This window comes from Thermobia domestica, chromosome 2 (genome assembly GCF_964235325.1).
Source record: "Thermobia domestica chromosome 2, izTheDome1.hap1.1, whole genome shotgun sequence".
NCBI lineage: Eukaryota > Metazoa > Arthropoda > Insecta > Zygentoma > Lepismatidae > Thermobia > Thermobia domestica.
The window spans coordinates 24,462,691-24,490,567 of NC_137455.1; the positions used below are offsets into that span (position 1 = coordinate 24,462,691).

At 34.7% G+C, this 27,877-nt stretch overlaps 2 protein-coding genes across 4 annotated transcripts in view; one reads left to right on the forward strand and one right to left on the reverse strand.

The window, feature by feature from the left end:
- Positions 1 to 4,056: 4,056 nt before the first annotated feature.
- LOC145671283 (dipeptidase 1-like) overlaps positions 4,057 to 27,877 on the reverse strand; it is a 357,577-nt gene continuing 333,756 nt past the window's right edge. For both annotated transcript variants that reach the window (XM_081740234.1, XM_081740243.1), the window contains 3 exons: positions 14,699 to 14,774; positions 10,025 to 10,163; positions 4,057 to 5,014 (listed from right to left, as the gene is read on the reverse strand). In XM_081740234.1, the coding sequence (XP_081596360.1) occupies positions 4,913 to 5,014; positions 10,025 to 10,163; positions 14,699 to 14,774 (317 nt within the window). In that variant the 3' untranslated portion in view covers positions 4,057 to 4,912. The remainder of the gene's footprint in view (positions 5,015 to 10,024; positions 10,164 to 14,698; positions 14,775 to 27,877) is intronic.
- Positions 20,741 to 27,805, forward strand: LOC145671272 (uncharacterized). Of its 2 annotated transcripts, none has more exons than XM_081740223.1 (2): positions 20,741 to 22,033; positions 26,360 to 27,805. In XM_081740223.1, exons 1-2 carry the CDS (start codon positions 21,445 to 21,447, stop codon positions 26,368 to 26,370), a joined length of 600 nt encoding a protein of 199 aa, XP_081596349.1. In that variant the 5' UTR covers positions 20,741 to 21,444; the 3' UTR covers positions 26,371 to 27,805. The 2 variants fall into 2 exon arrangements, with proteins under 2 accessions (XP_081596349.1, XP_081596340.1); XM_081740214.1 differs by lacking the exon at positions 20,741 to 22,033 and adding an exon at positions 22,050 to 23,531.

Below are 27,877 nucleotides of genomic sequence, written 5' to 3' on the forward strand. Positions count from 1 at the left end.
TCAATCAAATTTCCAACCTAGATGAAATTCGAACCTGAGATGGTTTTCGTCGTATCACTGTGATGGTGTAACTAAAGGAAGGGGGAAGGAAAGCAACATTTAAAAGAGAACAAAAATGATCGATATTAATATCGAATCTATAATTTTTGGAGTCTCTGAGATGAACAGTGACACATCTGATGCCCTTTAAATCCAAATTCAGCCCCGCAGCATGGAGGAGGGGGAGACATATAAAAATGATCAAAATAACCAATATCATTGTTGAATTCATAGTTTTTTGGGTCATTGAGATGATCAATAACACTGAAGATGCCGTGCTACGCGATATGGGAAGGGGAGGGAATATAGAAAACTCATCGAGAATGACCGATATCAAAGAGCGCTTTAGTAATAGTAAAACATGACGGAATAACGGATATATTATTATATTTTCTCAATTTAGCCCAGCGAAGCGGGCAATTGATGCTAATAATAATAATAATAATAATAATAATCGCACTTGTAACAACAAAAGCTATGGAAAGGGTGCAGGGGGGAAGGAGGAAGAATGTATGTACCACAGAAAACAGCTTGGGTCAAAGGATATGATGATGATGATGATGATGATGATGATTATTATTATTATTATTATTATTATTATTATTATTATTATTATTATTATTATTATTATTATTCGCGTACTTCTGAACTTGCACGGCGAAATTACTGTGGGCACTAATTTCTCTCTAGGTCGTCCAATAAATTAATTTCGTTGTGCACTTAAGTGCAAATGACCTTACAGAAAGAAGCTTGATCGTTCCAAAGATCAAGACTAAAGTACATGTAAGTAATATTTTCCTTCTAGTTTCAGATGGCATGATAGTGTAGCGGTAACATAATGGAGTTATGATTAATACAGCTGTCCAGCATTGGTCAAATCCTGTTCACGACAAAGCTGCTTTTTTACAAAGTAATAGTGAAGAATCGATTTCTCATACTAGACGTACGTACAATGCTTAAGAATGTGGAAGCAAACACCTTTATCATGATAGAGACAATTTACGAATGTTGGTAGGGAAAGGGCAAGGGAGTTACCAGGACATTCGAAACACCTCATTGATCTGCAGTAAACACTTTTCGTGTTATCGTTCTCAGAAAGAAATATTACAGCATTTTTTGAAGAAAGTTTAGGTAAAGCAGTCGGTGGTGTAGTGGTAAACTTTTTTGCATAAAAGAATGGCTGCAAACAGAGATTCATCTTCTGTTGGATAACTTACAAAACATCAGTGCCGAGGATTCGAATAAACATTGTGTGCGTTCTTCATCATACACTGTAATGATAAGTAAGTTTCATATTTATATTCGTCCCTCTCTCTCTCTCTCTCTCTCTCTCTTTCTTGACGTTTCTCTATCCTGTTTTTGCATCTTTCACTTGTTTCCCTCTCTCTCATGCACACACGCATTTCATGTGCGATGTGAGTGTTCCGAAGTTAAAACGGAGCAAGAGACCGATAGACCTGGTCTGGAAAATGTAATTAACTGGCGACTTCAGCGTCGATTTTTTCGTGCTTTGAAGATAACATCTCCAGTCCTGGTCATGTCTGAAAGAAATACTGTTTAAACGCAAGGGAATAAGCAAAATATCTTTTTTATCTTCTGGGTTACCGAGTCTCAGTCGAATTACCGGGTCACTACGGGTTTGGATTCTCGACCCAGTGATGGTCCATAAGCTAACCAACATCATCCGACTGACACTGTGATTCGTTAGAGCTACAGCGTGTTCAATCTGCGTGCAAATTATAACGTTATATCCGCAAGAGATAAAAGTGATGCTGAATGTTCGGAACAGATACATCATCGGAAAAGAGTAGAAAATGGCAACCTCTTTGGTTATTTGAAAACAAAATTTTATTTATACTAGTTCGACACAAAATTTATTTCCATCCTATAATTCAATGTGTTTTATTCACGTTGAAATTTGAAACATGCAAGGTATGCTACATCTATAAGGAACACCCAATTTTCCATTTGAACATTTGTAACTTTTCATTATGATACGGTTTGGACTTTTAATATAAAATATTTCTGATAATAATTTAGCAGTAAAAAAGCACTCATTCAATTTTATCTTTCTTTCTTTCTTTCTTTTTCTTTTAGTTTTTTTTCTTTTTTGTTCACATTGCATTAGTAGTCTGGAACGGAAGATATGATGTACGCTACCTACTGGGTTTATTAGAATGTATTTTGAATCAGTACGTCGGATGAACACTACCGAATTCACAACCGAACCACGCGGAAATAAAGCATGTGTTAAACTTTTCACTTTATGTTAGATGTGTCTGAGATCTACAGTTTTACTGGAAATTGAATATGCAATCCTTTTTGAAAGTGACTTAATGAATGTTTCAAACATCCTCTATATATATTCGAATAGTCCTGAAAAAATATATAAAAGCAAACGTTATTTCTATATTACTGTTGCATTTCTGATAACGGAACTTCATAATGTTAGTGTTTTTTTCTTACTACGTTTAAAATTTCACATTTTTATCTGTTCTCCCTTTATTTTTTTCTTCTCTCGCTTTCTCTCTCTCTCTCTCTCTCTCTCACTCCCTGCCTCATTTTTGAACCTCTGTGACATCCATTGGTTTCAAGTTTTCATTGTGTGTGTTCCAGTTTCTTCCTACATGAATTTATGAATCTTGTTTTGTCTCGGTTTTGATATTTCAATTTATCGATACTAATACATGTGTAGTTTGAAATTAGAATTGCGCTCATGTTATTAGCTAATTTTAGTATGGGAGAGAAGAAAGGAGAGGAGAGAGGGGACCTCTTTTCCAGACACGATTGTGCGATAAGGTGTATATATTGGGTGACCTAGTTGCACGGCGTTAGCTGTCGCAATTTTTTTGATGGGCGATGTACCAGCCGCATCTCACTCGCCATATTTTCTCTTATCAAATACTTCATGCGGCAATTCAGTAAAATCACTTGTAAATAAAAAATCTGGAGGAAACAGCACTTTTCGCACTTGTAACAACAAAAGCTATGGAAAGGGTGCAGGGGGGAGGAAGGAGGAAGAATGTATGTACCACAGAAAATAGCTTGGGTCAAAGGATTTTGACAAATGAAAGAATGCCGAGGAAGGATTTCTCATTCCCTTTTTACCTTTTCGAATCACCTATTGTGTCAAAGAAGATTTTCGTTTGAAAATATTTTACAGCACGTACATTAATACTACTTTTGGCTCTGTCAGAAAAAAAAAAAGTTGGAGTATATAGGCAACTTGTCGTAGGTCTACGCAAATTGACTTGTTATTATTATTATTATTATTATTATTATTATTATTATTATTATTATTATTATTATTATTATTATTATTAATTCGATCATTTAACTTAAAATGGTGTATTTCTCACCACTGTGTATGCCTTTCTCAGATTGGCTTACGGACCCTTTGATATAGTCTTGCGGAGCCCAGGTTGGGAAAGGCTGCTCTAGAAGATAGGTAAGTTACGTATGTCAAGAAGAGGCGGATTTCAACTATCACAAGAGTAACAACGTAAGTGCATTTTCATATTAACCTTTCTGATAGTTTCAGATTCCTTGCTTCGTATCTCAAGCACAGCCTTTATACATGTTATAAGAGCAAGTAATGACATTAAAACCTCTTTGTCACCCAATTATCAGTTTCCTATTCTCTTCAATCCATCCTATGTCTCGCAACATTCTGTGAGAAGATTTAGATAGACTGAGAACTTACAATCAAGGGTTCGATTCTCAGTTTGCACCACAGTATTTAGTATTCTTCACAGAATGCCACATTAACGCTAGGCGTCCTGTTCTTTTCTGAAAGAAATAAACCAATGTTACTCGATTTGACAACTTTAGATTTAGCTACCAGCAGAAAGCAAGAGGAGTCACTCCCTGTATCACCCTTATCTATTGTCATGCGTAAAGCCATAATTCCTTTAATTGCTTATTACTATTGCAAGCCAGAAAAAAAAAAAAAAAAAAAACAGGACATGGAAAAATGAAAATACCAAAGTGATCGATAAAATTATTTATTATCGATTATTTTAGAAAACATTCATATATGTATTTGTATATATATATTTGTATAACATAAGTAGTAAATAACACATATTTACAATACTTAAATTTGTCATAAATATTGTTTATTATGAATAATAATAAGTTATTTGTCATTATATGTTTTTCATTAACATTCATAACTTTCAGTTCATTCACCTAGACTTCATATTTTTCATTAAAATTATTTTAAGAGGCCTCATCACGGCGAAATTAAAATACCGATAATTTTGCAGTAATTACGTAATATCTTCAAATAGATAAAAAAATAATCGAAAAGTGGAACAACAGCTCCCTAGACAATATTATCTTAGATGAGATACCGTTATCACGACTTATTTATCTGCCCACTTACCGATTTGCAGCCATTTGGAAAATCGGCATTTATTTTCGCATTTTTAAATTGCTGCAAACGGAACCCTAGGTAACTCGTGATAACGTTACCTCATGCAAAATAATATTGTCTAGCGCGCTCTTGTTCCACATTGCGATTAACTTTTATCTATTTGAAGATACCACAAATTATTGTAAAATTAGCGGTATGTTAATTTCGCAGTTGTAAGACCTCTTAATAAAACTACGTATCTCATGTTTTCTTTTTTTAAACTAAAACTATATAAATAATTTGTTTAAAATCTTTTTGCTTAAGAATATGATTGTAAAGACAGGTAGTTGAGCACCAAATTATTCGATTCGCCATTTCGGCAGTTCTAAAACATTTTTCGTTTCGTCTTCTTGCTATTTGCACCTTCTTTTTGCACACGAATCTTGGCAGTGTCAACAGGGTAAATAACATTTATACATACTCGTGCCACTAGAGTTCACACATGGGTGCTGCCTGTCACGTGATAGGATAACGACAATATGTTTTGCCATACATGTCCTCTTCTGGTATTATATCTTCCAATGGCGTCACGTTCGCCTTTTTCCACTCGTCTCTAACCTTAAAAGCAAGACAATAAAAATTTTAATTTTCTATGATTTACATTCGGCATTAAAAATTGAAATTGTTAGTTAGTGGTGTTATAGGATCGGTACACACCCGTCTGCCCAAACCATTTCTTAAAATTCTCTCTTCACCTGTACAGATTCAGTATTTACGAAAGAAAATTGATTTCCCAGTAATAATACTGAAAATTGATATTCAAAATAGCAACATTAAAATGCTATATGATATAATTTTAGTCATCGTTAGGCCTATTAATATCATTAGTATATACAGGGTGTTTGAAAATGAAATGAAATAAAATATTTGAGTTTTACGTCGCACTTTTATGGCGGCTAGGCTAAAGGAGACGATGATGATGGAGTAATGAATGAAATACTGCACTGTTAAAAATGGTTTCTTAAATTCGAGAAAAAAATCCTCGTATTTGAGAACGTCCGTTTCTTACCTGTGCACCGAGTAATACATTCTTAAAAGTGAGATTTCGATTTTCTCAAATCATTTTGAGAAATAATGACTCAAATGTGAGGAATTATGTCTCATTTCTGAGGGTACAAATGCTTTCTCAAATTTGAGAAAATATGTATTTCTTCTTAAAATTGAGAAAGTAACATTTCAGGAAATGAGATGTATAACCCCAATTTTGAGAAATACATTTCTCAAAAAGATTTGAGAAATATCTTCCTCAAAAGCGAGAAACAGTGCACAGAAACGGGGTTCTCAAATACGAGAAGACGTAAAAGGATATAAACTAAATATAAACATGCAAAAAATTCAAACTATTAGTACACCCAGAATTTATATTAAATAAACACCTATAGTTATAGATATTGTTTAAAACATAATACATTTAAATCTTCAGTTCAACTCAAGAAAATTCCACGAATACCACGACGACTTGTACTTTAGGTGCGTTACTTATTGATACTGCATCAGACAGTTGAACATTTTCCTTTTTATCACTGTCCACTTTCTCAAGAGTTTTATTTTTCATCGACGTGGTTTACTCAAGATTCTCCCGTTCCCTCCAGCATTATACCAACTTCTTGATAATTCAGATTCAAGAATTATCCGTCTACTTCAGAATATGTAAAATTGTTCCTAAAATTAGATAAAGTTTACATAAAAGTAGGGATTTCGGGGAAGATCCGGAAGATGACTCAGCCCCTACTTTCCACCTTCTTCATTACGGCAGGGGAATGTGACAGTTTCTGCCCCTCATAAATGTGCTGAAACTCTACTGCTAAGGATTCAATTCAGATTGGAAACAAGGTCACAAACCCATGCAAAAATAGCCAAGAAACGTACGTCCACATTTTCATTACACCATCATTATCCATTTCTATCACTATCTCTCTTAGCCTTGAAGCACAATCGTGGGACGTTTGATTAAAAAATAAATGAAATCTTTGAGTTTTACTTCCCACAGTTGTGTTGGGTAGGATAAAGGAGACGATGATGATGAGAATGAAAAAAGATAGTGAATGAAGAAATTGGAAAGAAATGGGAGAACCCCGAGAAAACCCATGTACACTGTGTTTATCCACCAGAAAGCCCACTTGCCGCGAGCTGAGAATCCTGGGATCAAAGCAAGGGCCTCATCGCACCAGAGGTGAACGCTCTACCACTGAGCTACCGCAGCCTCTACGTTAAATTAAGAGCAAATGCGTATAGTATTATGCCACAAATAACCTGCAAACGTGTGTCATTAAAACGATTACTGGTGGTGAAAGAAAGGAAGCGCCAATCTATGCTCGGTGATCAGTACAAAGTACCTTTGTATTACAATTCTAATAATAAATCGTACGCTGTTTTGTAACGCTGTTTCTAACTACACAGATGACTTATGTATTCTTTATTTCCGTACATAAGCTATTTTGCACATTATAACGAATGGCGAAGGATGTAAAACATTGACATGCCTCCCCGTTCTATTGTAATATAGAAAACAGCGTGCCTTACGGAGTTTTAACCCGCCTTCACTTGTTATTGCTGCACTTGTTATTATGTCAATTGAGTACTGAGCTTTGATACATAAAGGAGCCAACCTGACTGCTATAGTCTATATAACCTGTATGAGGGGGGGTCAGCGTTCTACACCCCAACGAAAGTACTACAGTAACTTTTAGTCTATGGTAGTATGTTTGCAATTCACCCAAACTTACGTTCGAATGTTGATATGTATGCTGCTCCTCGCCGGTGTCACATGGCATGTATCCATACGCCACCTCAGCTGCATCACCTACTGCGTACTCATATCCATTCGCACTCTGCTACAGCTTAAAAATCCTTTATCTTGTTTAGTTAATAGTAATTGAGCCCTAGCAATATTACTCCTTAGTAAAACATAGTAATATTATTTTGGTAAGATTGTTAACGTTATTTTTTAATCATCTATGATATTCCAAATCATGCACTATTCCATTCTCATTTTTAAGAAGTGAGAAAATCTCATAAATGGGAACCTGAAAATTTGCCTTGAGCTCACAAATGAAAACACATTTGGAAATAATGAGACATTTTCCCTCAAATATGAGTAAACATTACTTATTTTGTTTTGAACATGCATTTTTCTCATTTCTGAGCAAGGAAATTTTTAAGAGTGTGGACTGAAGAAAGTGGACGGAAACGGGAGAACTTCGAGAAAATCCACGCACACGGTGTTTGTCCACCACAAAGTTCACTTGGCGCGAGCTGGAATCGAAGTAGGGACCCCAAGCATAAGAGGTGAACGCTCTACCACTGAGCCACCGCGGCCCCCAGGGTGTTTCAAAACCACACTGACAACTTTTGGGAAATGATTCCTGACACCAAGATAAGACAAAAAGTACAGACCAACCTGAGTGCACAAATGCTTCGTTTTACAGTTACAGGCTACCGAAAACATGAAAAAAAAATGAGTTTTAAAGGTCCATAGCTCAAAAAATATGGGACCTACCGTAGTCGAGTCAAGACTTCACTTAAGAACTAATATTGCCCTATCCAAAAATCCATGTTTCAGAATCCTAAGGTACTCACGCAACAATTTTTATAGACGGAGTTTGGCTGTGGGCATATAATTTGAAGTACTCACCAACTACCTCTATAAAAATTGTTGCAGAAGTACCGCAGGATTCTGAAACTTGGATATTTGGATAGGGCACATATTAGTTCTTAAGTGAAACCTTGACCTGACTAAGCATTAGTGCACCCAGGTTGGTCTATACTTTTTGACTTATTTTGGTGTCAAGGATCACCTCCCAAATGTTATCGTACAGTATACCATTATACATGGTGGCCCAAATGTAGGTATACAGTAGCATATTGAGCGGTCAATGGCATTTTCTGTAATTTTCTTATTGTTATCTATACAGATTTGGACTAGTTTAGTTTATTATTTATTTTTAATTTCTTTTCAGTCATTCATTGAAACAGGAAATAGACTGAAGCAAATAAACTCATTATGTTAGTAAACTAAAATGTCATACTTGATCAATACAGGACTGTATACCTACTTTTGGGCCACTCTACATATTTAAAATGAGCATATTCCGTAAAAAACTTTCTCCACTTTGCACAAGTCTGTTCAGATCATACCAAGGAAAAGGAACTAAAATGATGTATAATAAAAAAATGTAATAGTTTACATCTGTATTATACATCAGTTTTATTGTTGAATAGTCGTACTTGTAAAGAACGATGAGAAATCAAAGGTAAGAGGGCAATAAAAAAAACTCCTTTTGCGGGAGAAATCAAAGGAAATGGCGCAATTCGAAATAATACGCCGTTTGCGGGAGAAATTAAAGATAAGAGGAAAATTGAAAAAAAAAAACTCCGTTTGCGGAAGAAATCAAAGGTAAGAGGGCAATTCGAAAGAAACTCCGTTTGCGGGAGAAATCAAAGTTAAGAGGGCAATTCGAAAAAAAAAAACTCCGTTTGCGCTTGTGAGAGAAATGGCTGAGCGACTTCAGTCTTGTGGCGATGTGTGCAGTAGTTCAGTAGACAATGAGCAGGGAAGGAAAAGGTCATGGTGCAGTTTATTCGTCCGCTATAATAATCGAAAATGAACGCTCCAATAGAAAAACCCGCCAAATGTGAAATGTGTGCGGTAATACGATTTCTGACTGCGAAAAAGAAAAAAACTTTCGGCAGCTACGATTCATCGCGAACTGTGGTGTTTACGGACCAAACGTGATGGATATCGTACGTGAATGATGTTACGTGTTTTAAGATGGACTACTGCGTGCACGATGCGGCAAGAAGCGGGCACCCACTTGTAGTCAGTAATGAACTCGGCTGGAGTTTCTGAGGCATTTGAAGCAGTGACTTGTGTTGCACCGCTTGGACAATGGCAATCCGCTTCAAGTTTCATTCCCACGCGGGAGATTGTTTTATAGAAGGAATTTCAAACAAGTACCACAATTTGAATGGTAAATATGTTGAAAAGTAATGTAATATTGTAATAAACGTTCTGTATCTCCGAGCACATGTTATTTGTAACAAAACGAGGTTTTCTCCAGAATTGCCCTAGTATTTATTTTGTTTTAATCTTACTTTGCCCTACCATCGTACAAACTTCAAGCATTCACCTTTATGCAAACTTCAACTCTCACGTTTCCTTATTTATCACCTTCGCAAATCCCAATTTCTAATTTTCATCTTAATTCGTCTCATCTGATTTGTCACGTCAACTATAGTCCTTCAACTAATCTTGATCATACGAAAATTTGTTCCTCTCATTTCCACGTAATCTTTTGTCATCTCATTCTTATGCAAACTTATACAGCCTCATCTATAATCATCCTTGTACTAACATCCTTGTCTCTACCCATTCTTCTCCCAAATTCCTATTCTTCATATCACTTTACCATTACGCAAATTATAATCTCTCACCCACATTTCACTTGACTTTGTCCCTCAAACAATGGCTGGTTATACACTTCACCTCTCTTGTGAATATAGAAACGTGATAATAACCGTTAAACAACTTACACAGAGCATAACTGTCTAAGGATTAGTTTTTTTTACCTTTTCAACTTCCCTGAAGACACGAAGCAAGTTTTTCCCTGCTAATTTCTTAATGTCATCTTCTGACCATTTTTCTTCTAGGAGCAATTCTGCTAATAAGTAAGGGTATCTGGATACATCTTCTAATCCATTTGGTGTGCTGTCGAAATAAAATTAAAAAAAAAATAGATAATATGCAATTATTTCTTTCCTTATATACGTGTTCCGTTTCAACATAAATAAACATAACATGAAGATACGAAATATTAATTTTATGTTTTCATATTATATTTATTGCTTTGTATTTATTAGTTTTATGTTTTTTTTTCTGACAAGGGAAAGTTTGAGGGACGTCCACAAAGTTATCTACCTAGAAAGGAAGGAATGCTCACCTGGTCATTACTGTTTTTCGATGTAGTCCTCATGGAGGTGTATGCACCGCCGTTACTTCGTGGACAGTGAAGAAATCCCAGAGAAAAAATAGTCTTTGTCATAGCCTGCAAATAACCGAGAAACAATCTGTTCGAGTTCTTTGTCCGACAAACAACGTTGTCCCCGCATTTGTTTCTTCAGGTCTCGGAAGAGGAAATAGTCACTAGGGGTCATGTCCGGACTGTAAGGAAGATGATTCAACACTTGGAAATCACAGTCAGCAATGGCAGCCTCATCCTTCTGCGGCGTAATACAAATACTCTACTCTCGACTACTGCGTTGCTCGAACTGACTTCAATTTGCGCAGCGGGGTTCCCCACAGTGGCCTTGGTGTGCGTGTCAGGCGTGATTTATGCTCTGCTCCTCCTTTCCTGTCTAGGTAAATAACTTATTGGATGCTCCTTGTATCTTTAGGAACCAGAAAGAGTGAAAAAAGAGGATAAGAAATATGTGCAAACGTATTTGAAGAGAAATATGTAGAAAAGTTATAGAATATTGTTGTCTTTCTCATGAATATGCTAAAATAAATAAGGGATATATATATATATATATATATATATATATATATATATATATATATATATATATATATATATATATATATATATATATATATATATATATATATATATAGTGATTCTGATTGGAGATTAAAGAAACGTAGTGTCAAGAGGGTCCTTAACCTTTCGTCCACAGGCATTACAGCTACTAAGAATGTTTAGTAAAGAAACTAGGAAGGATTTACCGTATGTTGATGTCGTTATCAACTTAAGCTGATATCGATCCACTGTTTGAAACCTTGCTTTTTGGTGTATCTCTTTGTATGATGCAATAATCTATTCACCATGTATAGAGTGTTTCAAAGCAACACCGATAACGTTTGGAAGGTGATTCCTAACACCAAGGTAAGTCAAAAAGTATAGACCAACATGGGTGCAGAAATACGTCATTTTGGAGTTATAGGCTGCCGAAAACATGAAAAATAACTTTATAGGTGCACAGCTCCTATACTATGAGACCTACCGTAGTCGGGTCAAGATTTCACTTAGGAACTGGTATATGCCCTATTCGAATATCCATATTTCAGAATCCTGCAGTACTTCCACAAGATTTTTTATTGAAGTAGTTCGTGAGTACTTCAAATTATATGCCGGTAGACAAACTAGCTCCATAAAAATTGCCGTGTGAGTACATTAGGATTCTCAAACATGTATTTTTGCATAGCGCACGTATTAGTTCCTCAGTGAAGTCTTGATCCGACTATGGTGGGTCCCATAATATTGGAGATATGGACATTTAAACTTCATTTCTTCATGTTTTCGGCACCTATAACTCCGAAATGAGACTTATGCATTTAGGTTGGTCTAAACTTTTTGTCTTATCTTGGTGTAAGGAATCACCTCTCAAACCTTGTCGGTGTTGTTTCGAAACACCCTGTGCAATGACCTTTTACACTATTTGGCAGGTGATTTCTTCAACCAGAAAAGATGTTAATTATTACCATTAAATCTTTTAGGAAAAACACTTAAATTAATAAGGAACAATCTTAATATTACGGATCATCTGACCAATGTTATGAGTCGACTGCGCATAAACTGGCTTTGTAAAGTTTGTCGTCTGAAAGAAGACTGTGCGTAAGACAGTTGGAAACCACGGAGTATGTTACAGAATGGCACATAACATTGGCATCGTGAGGGTACGGTGGCTTAGCGCTTTTCTCTGGTACCTGGGGTCCTTGACTCAATCCCCCGGCCAAGTAAGTCTGTCGTGTACAAAATCGTGCTCGTGTATTTTCTCGGGTACTCCCGTTTCCTCCGTTTTATCATTCCACCAATTCCTCCATCATCATTTTCTTGCTTTAATCATAGCTTCCTTTAGCCTAAAGGACATAATCGTGGGACGTTTAATAAAAAAATTTCATTTCATAACTTTGGCACCATTGTATTAATTTTGAAGGAAAATTCAAAAACAAGTAGCTACGAGTACTACACCTTTCCAATGAGATAAACATATGTTGGTTGTTATACACCAAACAAGTCATTCATCTTTCTGCACTACGTTTTGCTTTATCCAATAGTATTCAATTAATTAATTTCGGGATGAAGGTAATTCCTAAACATGATTTTCCAACTAATTACCCTTAATTACCAATTATTTCTCTTCTAAATTACAAGTTGACTTAACACCTTAGAGATTAAACACAAGAGAGAGGCAGAGAGAGAGCGACTGATAGTAACTTTTAGATGGATTTCTGCTTGATTGTGGCTTTAATAAGAGGGTCAGCATTAAGGCTAATTGGCCCATTAATTTTCCTTACTTTAATATTCCTTTTCATCACCATAGATGTTCAACCATAATTACCGTGTCTAGGGGAGAAGAAGAGGATTTAGTGTATCACCAACCAAGCGCCTTTCAATTGTATATCCATATTGTAAAAGAAAAAGTCAATTCTGTCTTTTTTATCAGTTTCTTTGTTAATTGATATGAAGAAACTAAGAAAGCATTATCCATACTGGAAAGGGAAAATCAATTGTCTTTTCTGCCAGTTTTTTATTAACATGAGGAAACTAAGAAAGCATTATCGATGTTGGAAAAGAAAAATCAAATCAGTCTTTTCTGGCAATTTTTTGTTGATTAACATGAGGAGACTAAGAAAGCATTATCCATACTGGAAAAGAAAAGTCAATTCTATCTTTTCTGGCAGTATTTTGTTGATTAACATGAGGAGACTAAGAAAGCATTATCGATGTTGGAAAACAAAAATCAAATCAGTCTTTTCTGGCAATTTTTTGTTGATTAACATGAGGAGAATAAGAAAGCATTATCCATACTGGAAAAGAAAAATCAAATTAGTCTTTTCTGGCATTTTTTTGTTGATTAACGTGAGGAGACTAAGAAAGCATTATCCATACTGGAAAAGAAAAATCAATTCTATCTTTTCTGGTAGTTTTTTGTTGATTAACATGAGGAGACTAAGAAAGCATTATCCATACTGGAAAAGAAAAATCAATTTTGTCTTTTCCGGCAGTTTCTTTGTTAATTGATATGAAGAAACTAAGAAAGCATTATTCTACTGGAAAAGAAAAGATCAATTCTGTCTTTTCTGTTAGTTTTTTGTTGATTAACATGAGGAGACTAAGAATCCATTATTCATACTGGAAAAGAAAAATCAATTCTATCTTTTCTGTCAGTTTCTTTGTTAACTGACATGATTAAACTAAGAAAGCAGTATTTTTCTCTTAATGTTAGTGCACTCATTGTTGCTGTAAAGAGTTTCTGGATCGGTCTCAGGAAACCTTTAAAGATGAAAGAAATCCTGAGTGAATGACCGACTGATCAGTACCCAGGCTAAATCACTTAAGTAGGAACTTGAAATTTGGACAATATACAAACTTTGTGCGGTAGTATACGGTGGGTTACGAACTTTCGAAAAAAAAAAAAAACTTGAAGCGTGAAGAAGGGTCCTTCAAGAAAACGACACACAATTCAAACTTCAGGGAATATTGAGGGGACCTCCAAGATAATAACCCATGGTTCAAACTCCAAAGAATATTGAGGGAATCATCTTTAAAGAATTATTACTTTAAGAAGGTACAGATGGTAGGTTTTCTAATTGTTATAAAGAAAACACCGAGTTATAGTTCAATTGAGAAAAAAAGATCATACATGAGAGTAATCAATCTAGTTGCAATTTCAACTTGAAAACTCCCAAGATTCTCTGCCGGACGAAAATGATATATTAATATTGTAGATTCACTCACATTTACTTAATACCTATTGTAAGGTTCCACGTTTTTCAATACCACTTGCATGACAGCCATGAAGAAGACGTCATCCACCATCGCCAACGATCGACAAGTGACGAAGATCAACGGAGTCAGCCAATGTTTCAGGATAAAAGAAGACAGCACACGACAGAAGGCATCAATCCCCACAAATTGACCAAACCACCAACTTCCTAAGACGGCTGGTCATTGAGAGCTCCACAACTCCCTAAAACGCATGGTCATTGGGCTCCTATAATTCACCAACATATTACCAAATTATTTAGAGGAACTTATACTTATTTTGTAATACTTATTGTATGCAACAGGAAACGTTTACAATAAAAGATGATGAGAAAGTCTATCTCCCGTGTACCATCTTTTAGCTCTACCATAAAAGACATAAATCTTTACATTATCCAATACAAAATAACACTTTAATTTTGTTAAAATCATTTTTAAAAAAACAGAAAATATAATACAAATAGTTGTTACTTACAAATTTATTCCATCGTATCCGGCTCCAATTCCCACATGGTCAACACCAGCAACTTCTCGAATATGATTGATATGATCTATGAATAGTAGAAAAGAAGAACATGTACAGTCATGGCTAAAATAATTGTTGTCTTCTCTCACACATACACAAACTCTAAGTAGGATACATAAGATTGTAGCAAATAACATGATATCTGATTAGTATTACAAATTTCATTTTAAATCTTTGGTCTGAAACAAGAAACCCATCGCTTAGGAGTAGAAAGTTTTCACATACGTTATTCTCAAGTTTTCTAATTTTGTTTTCTTTACTGTAAGAGATAGTTATTTAAATTAAAACCAATCCAAATATTTAAAAAGTACATTCTGCAATGTTAATTGAATTTTTTATTTTATTTTCTGATGATAACAGTGGAGGGTGTACTAATCAGTAAGAAACTAGATGCGGAAGAAAATAATAATGCACATAGTTATTTAAATAAATAATACTATTTACAAAATATTAATTTCTAACACGAGATGTACACGGTTCTTTGCATGGAATCTGGGGTCAACCTATATATGTTCAGAAAGTACGAGTCATGTAATGGAAGAACCCGCTTGCAAAAGTTCCGTCGCACCTAACCCAGACCACCCCAAAATAGGGGGTCGGACAAAAAAATTCAGCTACCCTGTTGATTTATACAGCAAATTACTTGTAGCGACCCCTAGCGACCTCTTGTAGCGAATTGTTCAGGTGGGTTTGATACGATTCTCACGGAATGACACAAATAATTAGTGTAAAAACATATTTCAGCCATTTTGTCCTATACCGAGACCTATAAGAAAACCAATCATGAATGGTTGAATCTATCCCCAAGACGAGAGGTGCAATATGTCGCATGCTATACCCTGACAGACACCTCTATGATCTGTCTTTAGCTCGTTTCAAGTATATCGCCATTGATGCGAAATGTACAAGCAAGAAATTTCATGCTGTGGTATGTATCCAAGATATTATCTGAGGCTAGTAGATGTATATTGTGTGAGGATCACATAACTCACACATCACGAGTCATTTAATCTAAATCATTATAATGAGGCTCCAGGTGTGCTCCATGTTGGCTCCAGGTTGACCGTTGTTGCACAGGCAGTGGAATTGAAAACACCAGCTGCACATGATGAATGTTCCTTGCATACAATGCTTGTCATGCGATTTGTGACACGTCATATTCTCACTGGTTTTGCCAAAACTCAAGCACAAGTCGTAAGCTGATATAACCAATCTTTCCGAACTCGTACGTGATCACGTTTCTGAATCTTGGTGACTGCAACTGCTTGCGTATCAAGCCAATCATGTGGTCGGCGAAGAAACGATTGCACATGACGAGCCTCTCATTCAATCCATGGTCTCGGATATACTTGTGGATCCTCTTCGAGGTGTACTTAACTTGAAGGATAAAGAAAAAGTCAAAGGGCTGAAATTTTGCTGTCATCCCTTCAATGATAATTTCAACATCCATCCTCTCATTTATTTATTTATTTATTTATGGTTACATGTAGATCACAACAGGTATATTACCTAATGATAGTGACCTAGTCAGTTTGTATATAGTTAGAGCATACATGAATTCACTTACATAATTACAAATACACAGTTATAGATATTTCCATTTTAATTAATGAATCTTCAATAGGATTGCACAATAGTTCTTAGAGAACGGTCATTTACGGTAAATATATCAAGTTCAGGATTACTTTCAGCATAGGAGTTAAAAATATAACACATTCTCCTAACAGGTGACATGTATAGCGTATTTGTTCTAGCAGTAGGTAAATGAAAAGTAATATTTCTAGGGCGCGTGCGTTTACATGGAACATGTAATTCTAACTGGGATAGTAAATACTCAGAGTCTATATTATTTTGCAATAATTTCATTAAGAAAATCAAATGTTGGGTGGTGCGTCTATCTTCGAGAGATGAGATATCGTGCTTACGAAGGAGGTCGGTATATTTTTCGAATTTTGGATATAGTCCGGTTTCCTTATAAGTTAAGTACCTCATAAAACGAGATTGAATCGCTTCAAGACGTGTTTTGTTCTTCTGACTGTTGGGATGCCATATGATTGAAGAGTACTCAAGTTTGGATCTAACGTAACTTTGAACAGGGTTTTAAGAACATTAATATTTGAAAAGTCAAAGCCAAGTCTGATTACGAAGCCGAGGTTTCTGTAGGCTTCACTAACAATGCGATTGATATGCTTATTGAAGGAAAAGTTGGAGCTAATAGTGACCCCTAAATCAGTTACAGTGTCCACTCTTTGTACAGGAGTGTTGTTTATACTGTAATTAAATTTGAGATTATTAGTTTTCTTAGTGAATGTAATAACGTTACATTTTTTAATGTTAAGATTAAGTTTGTTCGATATACATCAAGTATGTAGTGCGATTAGATCTTCTTGTAGTGCGAGAGCATCGGAGGGCTGGGAAATTCTTCGATAGAGTTTTACATCATCAGCAAATAATAATTTAGTACAATTTGGTAGCACATTTGGGAAATCATTTATAAAGATTAAGAATAATAATGGACCAAGGTTTGAGCCCTGAGGGACCCCTGACGTTACAATGAAACTTGGAGTTGTTATATTTTTATAAATTATATGTTGTCTGCGATGAAAGAGGTATGACATTAGGAATTGTCTAGCTTCGAGAGTGAAGTTGAATGAAATAAGCTTGTTCAATAAAATATCATGATCCAGTGTATCAAAAGCTTTACTGAAATCCGTATATATTGCATCAACTTGATTTCTACTGTCAATTTGCTCCGCAATGAAGTGTATGAATTCAACGAGATTAGTTGTTGTAGATCTCTTCGGCAGAAAACCATACTGATATGAGGATATTAAAGGACGAATATAGTTAAAAATTCTTTGATAAACGATAGATTCAAATATCTTAGCTGGGGCAGATATTAAGGCAATGGGCCGAAATTTTGAACGTCATGGTTGTTGCAGTTGCTTTCTGGTATTGGTAAAATATTCGAAATTTTCCACTTAGATGGAAACAGGGATGATGATAGCGATTTATTAAATATAGCTAGTAGTGGATATTTTAGGATTTCAGCGCATCCTTTTATTGCATATGGAGGTACATCGTCCGGGCCAGGGGACCTTCTAGGCTTGAGATTTTCAATTGCATTTTCTACTTTGGTCAGGTGTATGGGATGAAAATTTAGGTTGTCAATTATTTCAGAGGTTTCAAGATTTGAAGTGTTTTGTATGTTATAGGTAGGTGATGAGTTGCTGACGATTTTTTGAAAATGCTGCTTAAAAGCATTTGCAATTTCTAAGTTATCTTTTAAAATATTGTTTTCAAATCGAAGAGTGTTATGATCTGATTTTCTAGTTTTGTTTTTTACATACGACCAGAAAGCTTTTGGATTTTCTAGTATATTTTGTTCACAATCGTGTACATAGTTTTTATAAGCTTCGTTGATTTCTCTATTAAGGCAAGCTCTACACTGAGAAAAAAAATTGTAGGTGGCGTACTTAAAAAGATAGGTTACATGCGTAATTCCTGTAGTTTTTGGACTTAACGTACAACAGACGTATAACTGAAACCGCATGTTTTATAATACTTTCCGTATAAGTGTTCCATTTATACGTACTTTCCATATGAAACAATACAGGCGGTCAGGATCTCTCATACAAATGGATGTATATAACATATAGCTGGCGAAGGTAACATAAGTATAAGCATGTGATATACGGAAAACTGTTAGATGCCATACATCCTGCAACGGCATGATATAACATCTAAGGGCAGTGCCTATATTGCATACGGATAACGTATGCTCCGTACTGATTTCTATAGTAAGCAAGAGGATACCGTATGTTTGTACAATATACCGCTGTCCGGAGAACGGATTTTTCTCTGTGTAATACTACAAAATTTTTCGTGATGATATTCTGAAAAAACTCCTCCACGTTTCCATTTTTTATGGTGGTATTTCTTACTTTTCACAAGTTTAATTATATTACTAGTGAACCATATGGGATAGTTACGAGAATATCTTTTTGATGGAACACATTTATCAAAGATTGAGTATAAAATGTTATAGAACTCTTCTACCGCTAGGTCAACATTAGCACAATCATTTATCCGTTTCCAGTCAGCATGCGAAAGTTCATTATACAAGTCAAAAAAATTTGCTTTGGAAAAATTATAACGCGGTTTTATTTCAGAAGTTGAAGATTTGGGCTGTTGTGCCTGTCTAAATTCTATTAAGAGGGAAGGATGGTGAGGGTCTTCTGGGACTAAGGGGGGTTGTTCGTGAGAAACAGTGGCATTAGAGATATTGGTATGCACTAAGTCTAGTGTCTTGCCATAGAAGTTGATGATGTTATTAATACTATTCAAGTTGAGAATGCACATAATATTATAGAAGTCATTGTAGGTACCAGTAGCAGTATCAAATTCAAAACTCGAGCCTTGTATTTCCGGTAAGTTCCAGTCACCTATTAAGAGAAGGTTGTCATTTGGGTTTACAATAGCACATAGAAAATCAATGAATGATAAATACACTGAGGCTTTAGTGGCAGGGGGAAAATATACTAAACACAGGGTTAATGACATGTAATTATTAATAGCGATCTTAGTTATGACAGAGTCCACACCTAATTCTGGGGAAGGAATTTCGTATGTACGGAAGTTCTTTTCTACAGCCAGAAGTACACCGCCGCCAGACTTTTTGCCAGACAGAATTAAATTACGGTCAGATCTAAATATTAAATATCTTTCGTCTACAATTTCCGAATCAGTGTGGGTATTTGTAAGCCACGTCTCGCTTAGTGCTATAATATGATAATTATTACTCAGTATGTTATTATATATGTTGTTGAGTTTTGTGCGCAGACCACGAGTGTTTTGATAATAGACACTTATGCACTTGTGTTTACGATGCACTGAAGAGTCACTTATATTAAATGATGATTCTATATTTACACTTTCTTGGTCTTCCACCGGAGCCTTGTCACAGTTATAGCTCATAAATTTCATAGAGCTCTGGATCCGATATAAATTAGGCCCGACGGAATTTTTCAAAGCGGACTCTTCCATCACATGACGCGTACTTTCTGGACATATATAGTTTGATCCAAGAATCCATGTTTAGAACATTGTTCACTCATGTCCAAAATTATTGTCGCATGTCTATAAATATGTCGTTGTAGGAATATAATTTGATAACGAATTCATCCGGTATTTCTTATAATGTTAGTGTGTGTATAATCGGCAAAGACATGTATGTGGAAAATTTCATGTCAAAAGAGCAGTAAATAAGAACAATAAAACGAAAATTAAACTTTCTTGTCCATTTAGAAACATTTTGTTTTACTCATTCTAATTTTCGTATTTATAATTCTTTTCCTATGAAATTTACCAGAAATATACATTTCTCGATTATACACATAGTATGAGTATTATTAAAAGTACCCTGCAAAATCATTATCAAATTATATTCTTACAAGATATGCAACAATAATTTTGGACATGAGTGTACATCCTGTGTAAGTCGAGCTGATCGGTATTGTGTTGTATGTTAAAAAAAAAAGTCAAACAAATGTTATTAAAGTAGAAGTATTGGTAACACTGATATATTGGTAACTATGCCATCTAGTGAGAGTTTTGAACGTGAAATTCTATAGATACGGTTTACGTCAGAATTCAGGGAAAATTGAAACTGGTCGGACCTTTTGACCAAGTGTTGTTAAAGTTATAATAATGGTGTATAATATTCATCTGTTATTAACGACTAATTATTGTGATTTCCGGAATATAACTTTGAGTTAAACATCTAAGATTGGGTGAGTTTGTTCCATGATTTTGCTACTTTGAGTTAAATATATCTTTAGAATCTGTTATAGACCGTCATTCAATTAATTTGTTAACTGTAACCTGAAGGTTAAATTGCTAAACAGTCAACTTGTAAATTCAGCTTTTGTCTTAAAATTTAATTATATATATATTTCATAATTTCGATATTTCATGAGCCAAAAATTAATATTAGAAATTGTTATAATTATTAATACTTGAAATTTCATGAATTATAGTTTGAGCTCTTGGGGTAGTTGACTACTGGAACCATAATTGAAGGTTACATTTTTTGAAAGTTGTTGTACCTATTTCTTGTTCAATTCGAAAATAATAATTATTTACATTAAATTCAGAAACTTGTTATTCAACCTAATTGATTATGGATATTTGAACACTCCTTACTATTTTTGGTACGTGGAATTGAGAAGTTGAAATTAACTAACTTGATATTGTCTATGCAGATTAATAGCGTAAATTAAAAGCTGAGTGCTTATACATGCTTATATACTTATTTAAACGATTTAATGCTGATTACTCTCTACTATAATTTTTGGGGGTGGCGTATTGTGACCCTGACCAGTGACGATGCGATATTATTGTTTCAATTCTTTATCCTTTTTATAAAACGCACGTTACACATGATTTTCCCTGAATTCTCTCCTGCCAAAAAGTTGCATTTGTTGAAAATTAAAATTTTGTCTATGGTTGTAGTTAATTATTTGATATGTTTGAAATTGTGAATGGTAGGATTATCTAAGTAGGGAGTATCAGTGTGGAACTACGACTCACCATATTAGATTTATAGGTTTTGACTGGAAATATTACTAATCAAAAGCGATTCATTTTGGCATAAGTTGTATCTTATAACTTATTATATTATCTAAATTGTAAGAATGCAGGTTAACCGAGATTATCCGATTAGGCAGCAATTGCATTTAAATTCTTTCCCAAATGGCGATGGAGGGATAGTGGAACCTTATAATCCCCTTGATTGGGATTTATCATTTCTTGAAAATAGAGGAAATGTTTCCGTAAACGCTACCTTGCATAGCACAAACCCATTTTTATCTTCAACTTCGTATCAAGAAATACGAAGAGAAAGACATTCGTCCTTGACTGATAATGCCAATAGATTACGTGTCGTTGATAACCATTTGGTTGGTCAAGGTCAGTTACCTGTGCAAACAGGTGTTCAGGGCGAATACTCAAACCCGTTCTTCGATACTCACGAAGAAAAAGAAAGCAAAGGTGCTTTTGTTCTACCAGCTGGTTGTGCTGGATTAACTTTACGTACAAGTCTTTCAAATGTGACTCAGTCAGCTGCAAATGTTAGCTTTTTAGAAGCAATAAAAAGTATTCCGCAGTGTGATGGTTCACGTTATGAAGAATTATTTAAATTTTTGAAGGCAATATATTATATTAAATCCACTGAGTTATATCCCGACGAGGCCTTATATTTTTCTGCTCTATCTCGGACTTCGGGTAAGTTGCATTCGAAGTTGATAAGCGAGTTTTCAATTACAAACGATTGGTTGGTTATTGGTGTTCATATACTTAATGACATGGTTTCGGTGCTGGGTAAACGAGAATTACGAAATAAGTTTATTGATCGGCTACAATATCCTAATGAAAGTGCTTCTGAATATATTAGGGAAATACGCCTTTGTTATGAGTTGCTGGAGGGTAAATGTGCAATGGATAATATAGCTATTCTTCGGCAAGTTTATTATGGTTTAAATCCGCAACTTAGGTACGATCTATTTCGCGATAAAGAACCGGAAAGTTGGCAAACATTATTGAGTGCAGTAAATCAATATGAACTTTACAAAAACGATTTGTTGGTTTATAAAGGACTGACATCCACTTCGAGTGTTAAAGAAAAGAGGCAGTTACAGTGCTATGTTTGTGGTGGTGCGCATTCGTATAAATATTGTAATGTAAGGCGGACAGTTGGCGTGAAAACAAACATGGGCGTGAGTGATCGGCATCGCTCCTCTACTCGTAATGTACATTCCTCAAATCAATCCCGGCCTACTAATAGTGATCTGATGTGTGAAACTGGTTCTGTTAATAGTGGTCGTGGGGAAGGAACTTCTACTATAAACTGTTCTACCAAAATAAAAACTTCAAAAAAGGGGCAATTTATGTCTGAGCATAACACGGAAAAACAACGTAATATGATATGTATGGGGCGCACGAAGGTGAAATCCCGGTGTGATTCAAGTGTTGAGGAATTTATGAAACCTTCAAGTTCTGAAATTAATAAACAGTATCCAGATACCACTTTACGTCAAAAACACATCGTTGCTGTTTTTGTTCAGGCTTTTGTTATGGGACAAAAATATTACGGTGGTTTAGATAGTTGCAGTACTATTTCAATGGTAAATAAAGAGCAATTTGAACGTTGGAACTCATGCATAACAAAACCTATAACTGTGAAAAGTGAAACTTTTACTGGTGTTGGTGTGGATAATAAAACTTTGACATTAAATTCATATGTGGTGTTACCTATAACTTTCCGTAGAAGGGTCTATAATTTGAAGTTTTTTCTTGTGCCTAATTTGAGTCCAGTTTTTATTGTGGGCATAAGGGAACTTAAGCAAATTCAGGCAAACTTGGATTTGGTTGCTAACAAACTGTGGTTGAAATTAGAAGGACAATTTGCGCCTTTAACTTATTCGCCGGTAGATTCAATGAGAGGTGGGGGGTCAGAAATTTCTCCTACTTATCCAAGGAAAGACAACGGTGATGCTGGTGATTGTTTTGGTTTTTCCAGCCAATTTCCGAAGGGGTCCTTGTCCAGATGGTTTATTGGAGAATCAACATCCAATGTGAGTGGCCCAATGAGTAGCAGAGTTGCCAACTGTACGGAAGGAAAAGTACCAAATTCTTTACTGCAGAGCGGTCTTGGGGAGAATAGCTGTACAAATCCTCTGATGGTAGATCCAGTATTATTGGAACAAGACAATACATTGCAAGGGTATGTAGATGAACTTGTTAATAATTATTCTGACGTGTTTTGTAAGAAAATAGGGAAGGTGAAAGGTGTAGAATATCAAATACGTGTTAATAATGAAACACCAATTAGGAAAAAGGCGTATCCATTAAGCAAACAAGATCAGAAGCATATGGATATTATTCTAGATGAATTGTTAAAAGAGGGCGTGATTGAAAAATCAGATAGTGAATGGTGTTTTCCAAGTTTTTTGGTTAATAATAAATCGGGGGACAAAAGATTAATAGTTAATTATCAGGATTTAAATTCCCGGTTGTATTTAAATCCTCAATACACTCCTAGGATGGAGGATATATTAGCTGAGATATCTAAAGGTAAAATAAGATCAAATCTTGATGTCCGGAGGGCGTATCTACAAATTCCACTCACTGAAAATTCTAGCAAATACACTGCTTTCATGACTCATAGGGGGCTGTTTCAGTGGCGTGTTTTGCCATTTGGTTTGGCAGCAGGTTCCCATATGTTATCAAAAATTATGACAGAAATATTGTATCCAATAAAACACCTAGGAATTGAGTGGTTCTTCGATGATATAATAATTTTTCAAGATACTATAGATGAACATAAGCGTGTATTAGAATTGGTATTGCAGAAATTCAGAGAAGCAGGGATAACGTTATCTTTAAGTAAGTCAACCTTATTTCAGACTAAGGTATCGTACCTTGGATATATTATTGACGGAAATGATTTGTATCTAGATCCCTCTAGACTTGAAATTATTAAAAATTTGCCTCCTCCCAAAAATCGAAGAGGTTTATTAGCTTTAACAGCGTTTTTACAGTATTATTCCAAATTTATTCCACATTTTCAGGAAGTTCTGGAACCCATTAACCGATTAAGGTCAGCAAAAGTTGAGTTTGTATGGGGTCCTGAGCAGCAAGCGGCACTTGATAAATTAAAAGAATTATTCGAGACTCATATTGTATTATGTTTACCTAATTTAAATGGTAAGTTTGTAATTAGTTCAGATGCATCAACAAAATCCTTAGGGGGATGTCTCGAAGAATATGATAGTAATGGGGTGTTACGGCCTATTGCTTATTTTAGTCGAAAACTCCGTCCTTATGATTTAAATAAGCCTATATATTTATTGGAATTAATGGCCTTGGTTGAATGTATGGAACGTTTTAAAACATATTTACATAATAAATTTGAGGTACGAGTTGATCACCAAGGATTAGCATATGCCATACGAAATTTAAAGAAAGTAAAGAACTATGGAAGCTTATTATATCGGCTGTTAGGGTTTGATTTTGAAGTCAAACATGTACCTAGTGTGTTAAACACGCCTTCAGATTTTATTTCCAGGGTCCATGACACGCAGATGTTCGAGTCAGTTGATTTAGAACCTACTTGGAAAGATGAGGTAACAAATATGTGTAAAATTAACTTGTGGTTAATGCCATTTGCGTCTCAGGCTGTGTTTACACACCAAAGAAGGGATGAAGAGTTGATGAAAATAATTGAACAATTAGAAAATAATGTAAACGTAGATGGATATAAATTGGTAAAAGGGATATTATGTAAAAAGACGAAAGCTATTAAAAATCCCTTTAAGATTTGTATTCCTAAGAGTTTGATAACATCTATAATTGATTATTATCATAATAATATATTACCGGGTGCTCATGCTGGAACGCAGAGAAGTATCTCTAAAATATGTGCAAGATACACGTGGAATGGAATAATTAGGGACATTAGGGATTATGTTTCAAGGTGCAAGGAATGCCAAATAAATAAAAGTACTAATAGACAGCCTATGGGACAACTCATTTCTCAATATGAGAAAATTCCGAACGCCCTATGGTATTTTGATGTATGTGGGCCACTATGTGAATCAAAATCTGGCAAATACTGTCTCATTGTTGTAGATTCTTGTACTAAATTTATGTGGTTAGAGCCTTTTAGAACTTTAAATGCTAAAACGGTACGAGATAAGCTGTATAAAATTATGTGCCGATTCGGATTTCCCCATTCGGTTTCCCATGATAATTCAAGTCTCTTTGTTTCATCTTTATTTAAAGATTTTCTGTACGGACAAGGAATTAGGGATATTTGTATATCTCCGTACCACGCTGCTTCGAACGCATCGGAGCGTTATTTGCGTGTTTTGAAGGATTGTCTGAAAATTTATTTCCGGAATAAACAAACTAAGTGGGATCAGGGTATCCATGAAATTGAATTTTCTATAAACTCAGCAGAACATACTGAATCAAAATGTTCACCAATGGAGCTAGTGTATAATTATAATGTATGTGATCCCCTAGATGTGAAATGGGAAATTGATAACTATGAAATCAGACAAAAGGACAAAAATTTATTGGTAACAGCTTTAGAGAATTTGGAAAAAGCGTGGCACCGTAAGAAGAGAGAATATGACAGGAAAAGATCTCCTGTAACATATCAAGTTAATGATAAGGTTTTAATAAAGTCCCAATTTAAATCTAGTCTAGCTGATAAGGTGACTAAATCATTATGTCCTAGGTGGCTTGGCCCATTCCAGATTTTGAGATTACTTACAAAAAATACATTACAAGTTAGATCAATTGAGAATCCTAATGATGTAAGAAAAGTACATGTTTCAATGACAAAAATTTATCGTGAACCTAGATTATCTGTTAATAATTAAGATCAAACCAACTGTAATTTCGTTTCTTGGATCAACTGTTTCTAGTCAGAATCTTAAATTAAGTAAATTAAATTAAATATAGAATTATACAAATAAACAACTTGGTCAGCATATATTTTAAATATTGTATGTATGTGATGTTAACATATTTTTTGTATTCCAGGCCTGGAATGAATGTCGTGTGACTGTCCTTTTCACTTTGTACTTCGTGTATTCAATTTGGATTGTAACCTGTTTGCTGTACGCAAGTTTTGTTATCCTGTAAATTATTCATTTTGATGTTCTGAAACTACCCGAGCTAATGTAATGTAAGTTAATTTTTTCATTTTTATTATAAAATTCTGTTATTACTTCAGGAAATTTATAATTATATTGAAGGTCTCCTATTAATGGAAATTATTTAAAATTGGAAATATAATATTGTGGAAATCAGTGTTTCGATCTTATTGGAATTGTTATTATAAATTATTTTCGATTATTTACTCATGACCTTATATTACTAATACGGGGATATGCTAGGTCGGGCGAGTCAGATGGATGCATGCTAATTAAATGAGATTTTGGGGGAAAATATTTTTTTTTTTTTTTGCTTTTAGTTTTTACTTTTATTTGGTGGTGCATGAGAGAATGAGTCTGGTATTAGTAGTTGGTGGTGGAGTAGGTGTTGATATTCTAACCAAATTGACACAAGACTGCTATAATCAAAATAATTTATAAAATAAAAGTACCACTTTTATTTTATGGGGGCCTCTCGATGTTGTTGTATGTTAAAAAAAAAAGTCAAACAAATGTTATTAAAGTAGAAGTATTGGTAACACTGATATATTGGTAACTATGCCATCTAGTGAGAGTTTTGAACGTGAAATTCTATAGATACGGTTTACGTCAGAATTCAGGGAAAATTGAAACTGGTCGGACCTTTTGACCAAGTGTTGTTAAAGTTATAATAATGGTGTATAATATTCATCTGTTATTAACGACTAATTATTGTGATTTCCGGAATATAACTTTGAGTTAAACATCTAAGATTGGGTGAGTTTGTTCCATGATTTTGCTACTTTGAGTTAAATATATCTTTAGAATCTGTTATAGACCGTCATTCAATTAATTTGTTAACTGTAACCTGAAGGTTAAATTGCTTAACAGTCAACTTGTAAATTCAGCTTTTGTCTTAAAATTTAATTATATATATATTTCATAATTTCGATATTTCATGAGCCAAAAATTAATATTAGAAATTGTTATAATTATTAATACTTGAAATTTCATGAATTATAGTTTGAGCTCTTGGGGTAGTTGACTACTGGAACCATAATTGAAGGTTACATTTTTTGAAAGTTGTTGTACCTATTTCTTGTTCAATTCGAAAATAATAATTATTTACATTAAATTCAGAAACTTGTTATTCAACCTAATTGATTATGGATATTTGAACACTCCTTACTATTTTTGGTACGTGGAATTGAGAAGTTGAAATTAACTAACTTGATATTGTCTATGCAGATTAATAGCGTAAATTAAAAGCTGAGTGCTTATACATGCTTATATACTTATTTAAACGATTTAATGCTGATTACTCTCTACTATAATTTTTGGGGGTGGCGTATTGTGACCCTGACCAGTGACGATGCGATATTATTGTTTCAATTCTTTATCCTTTTTATAAAACGCACGTTACAAT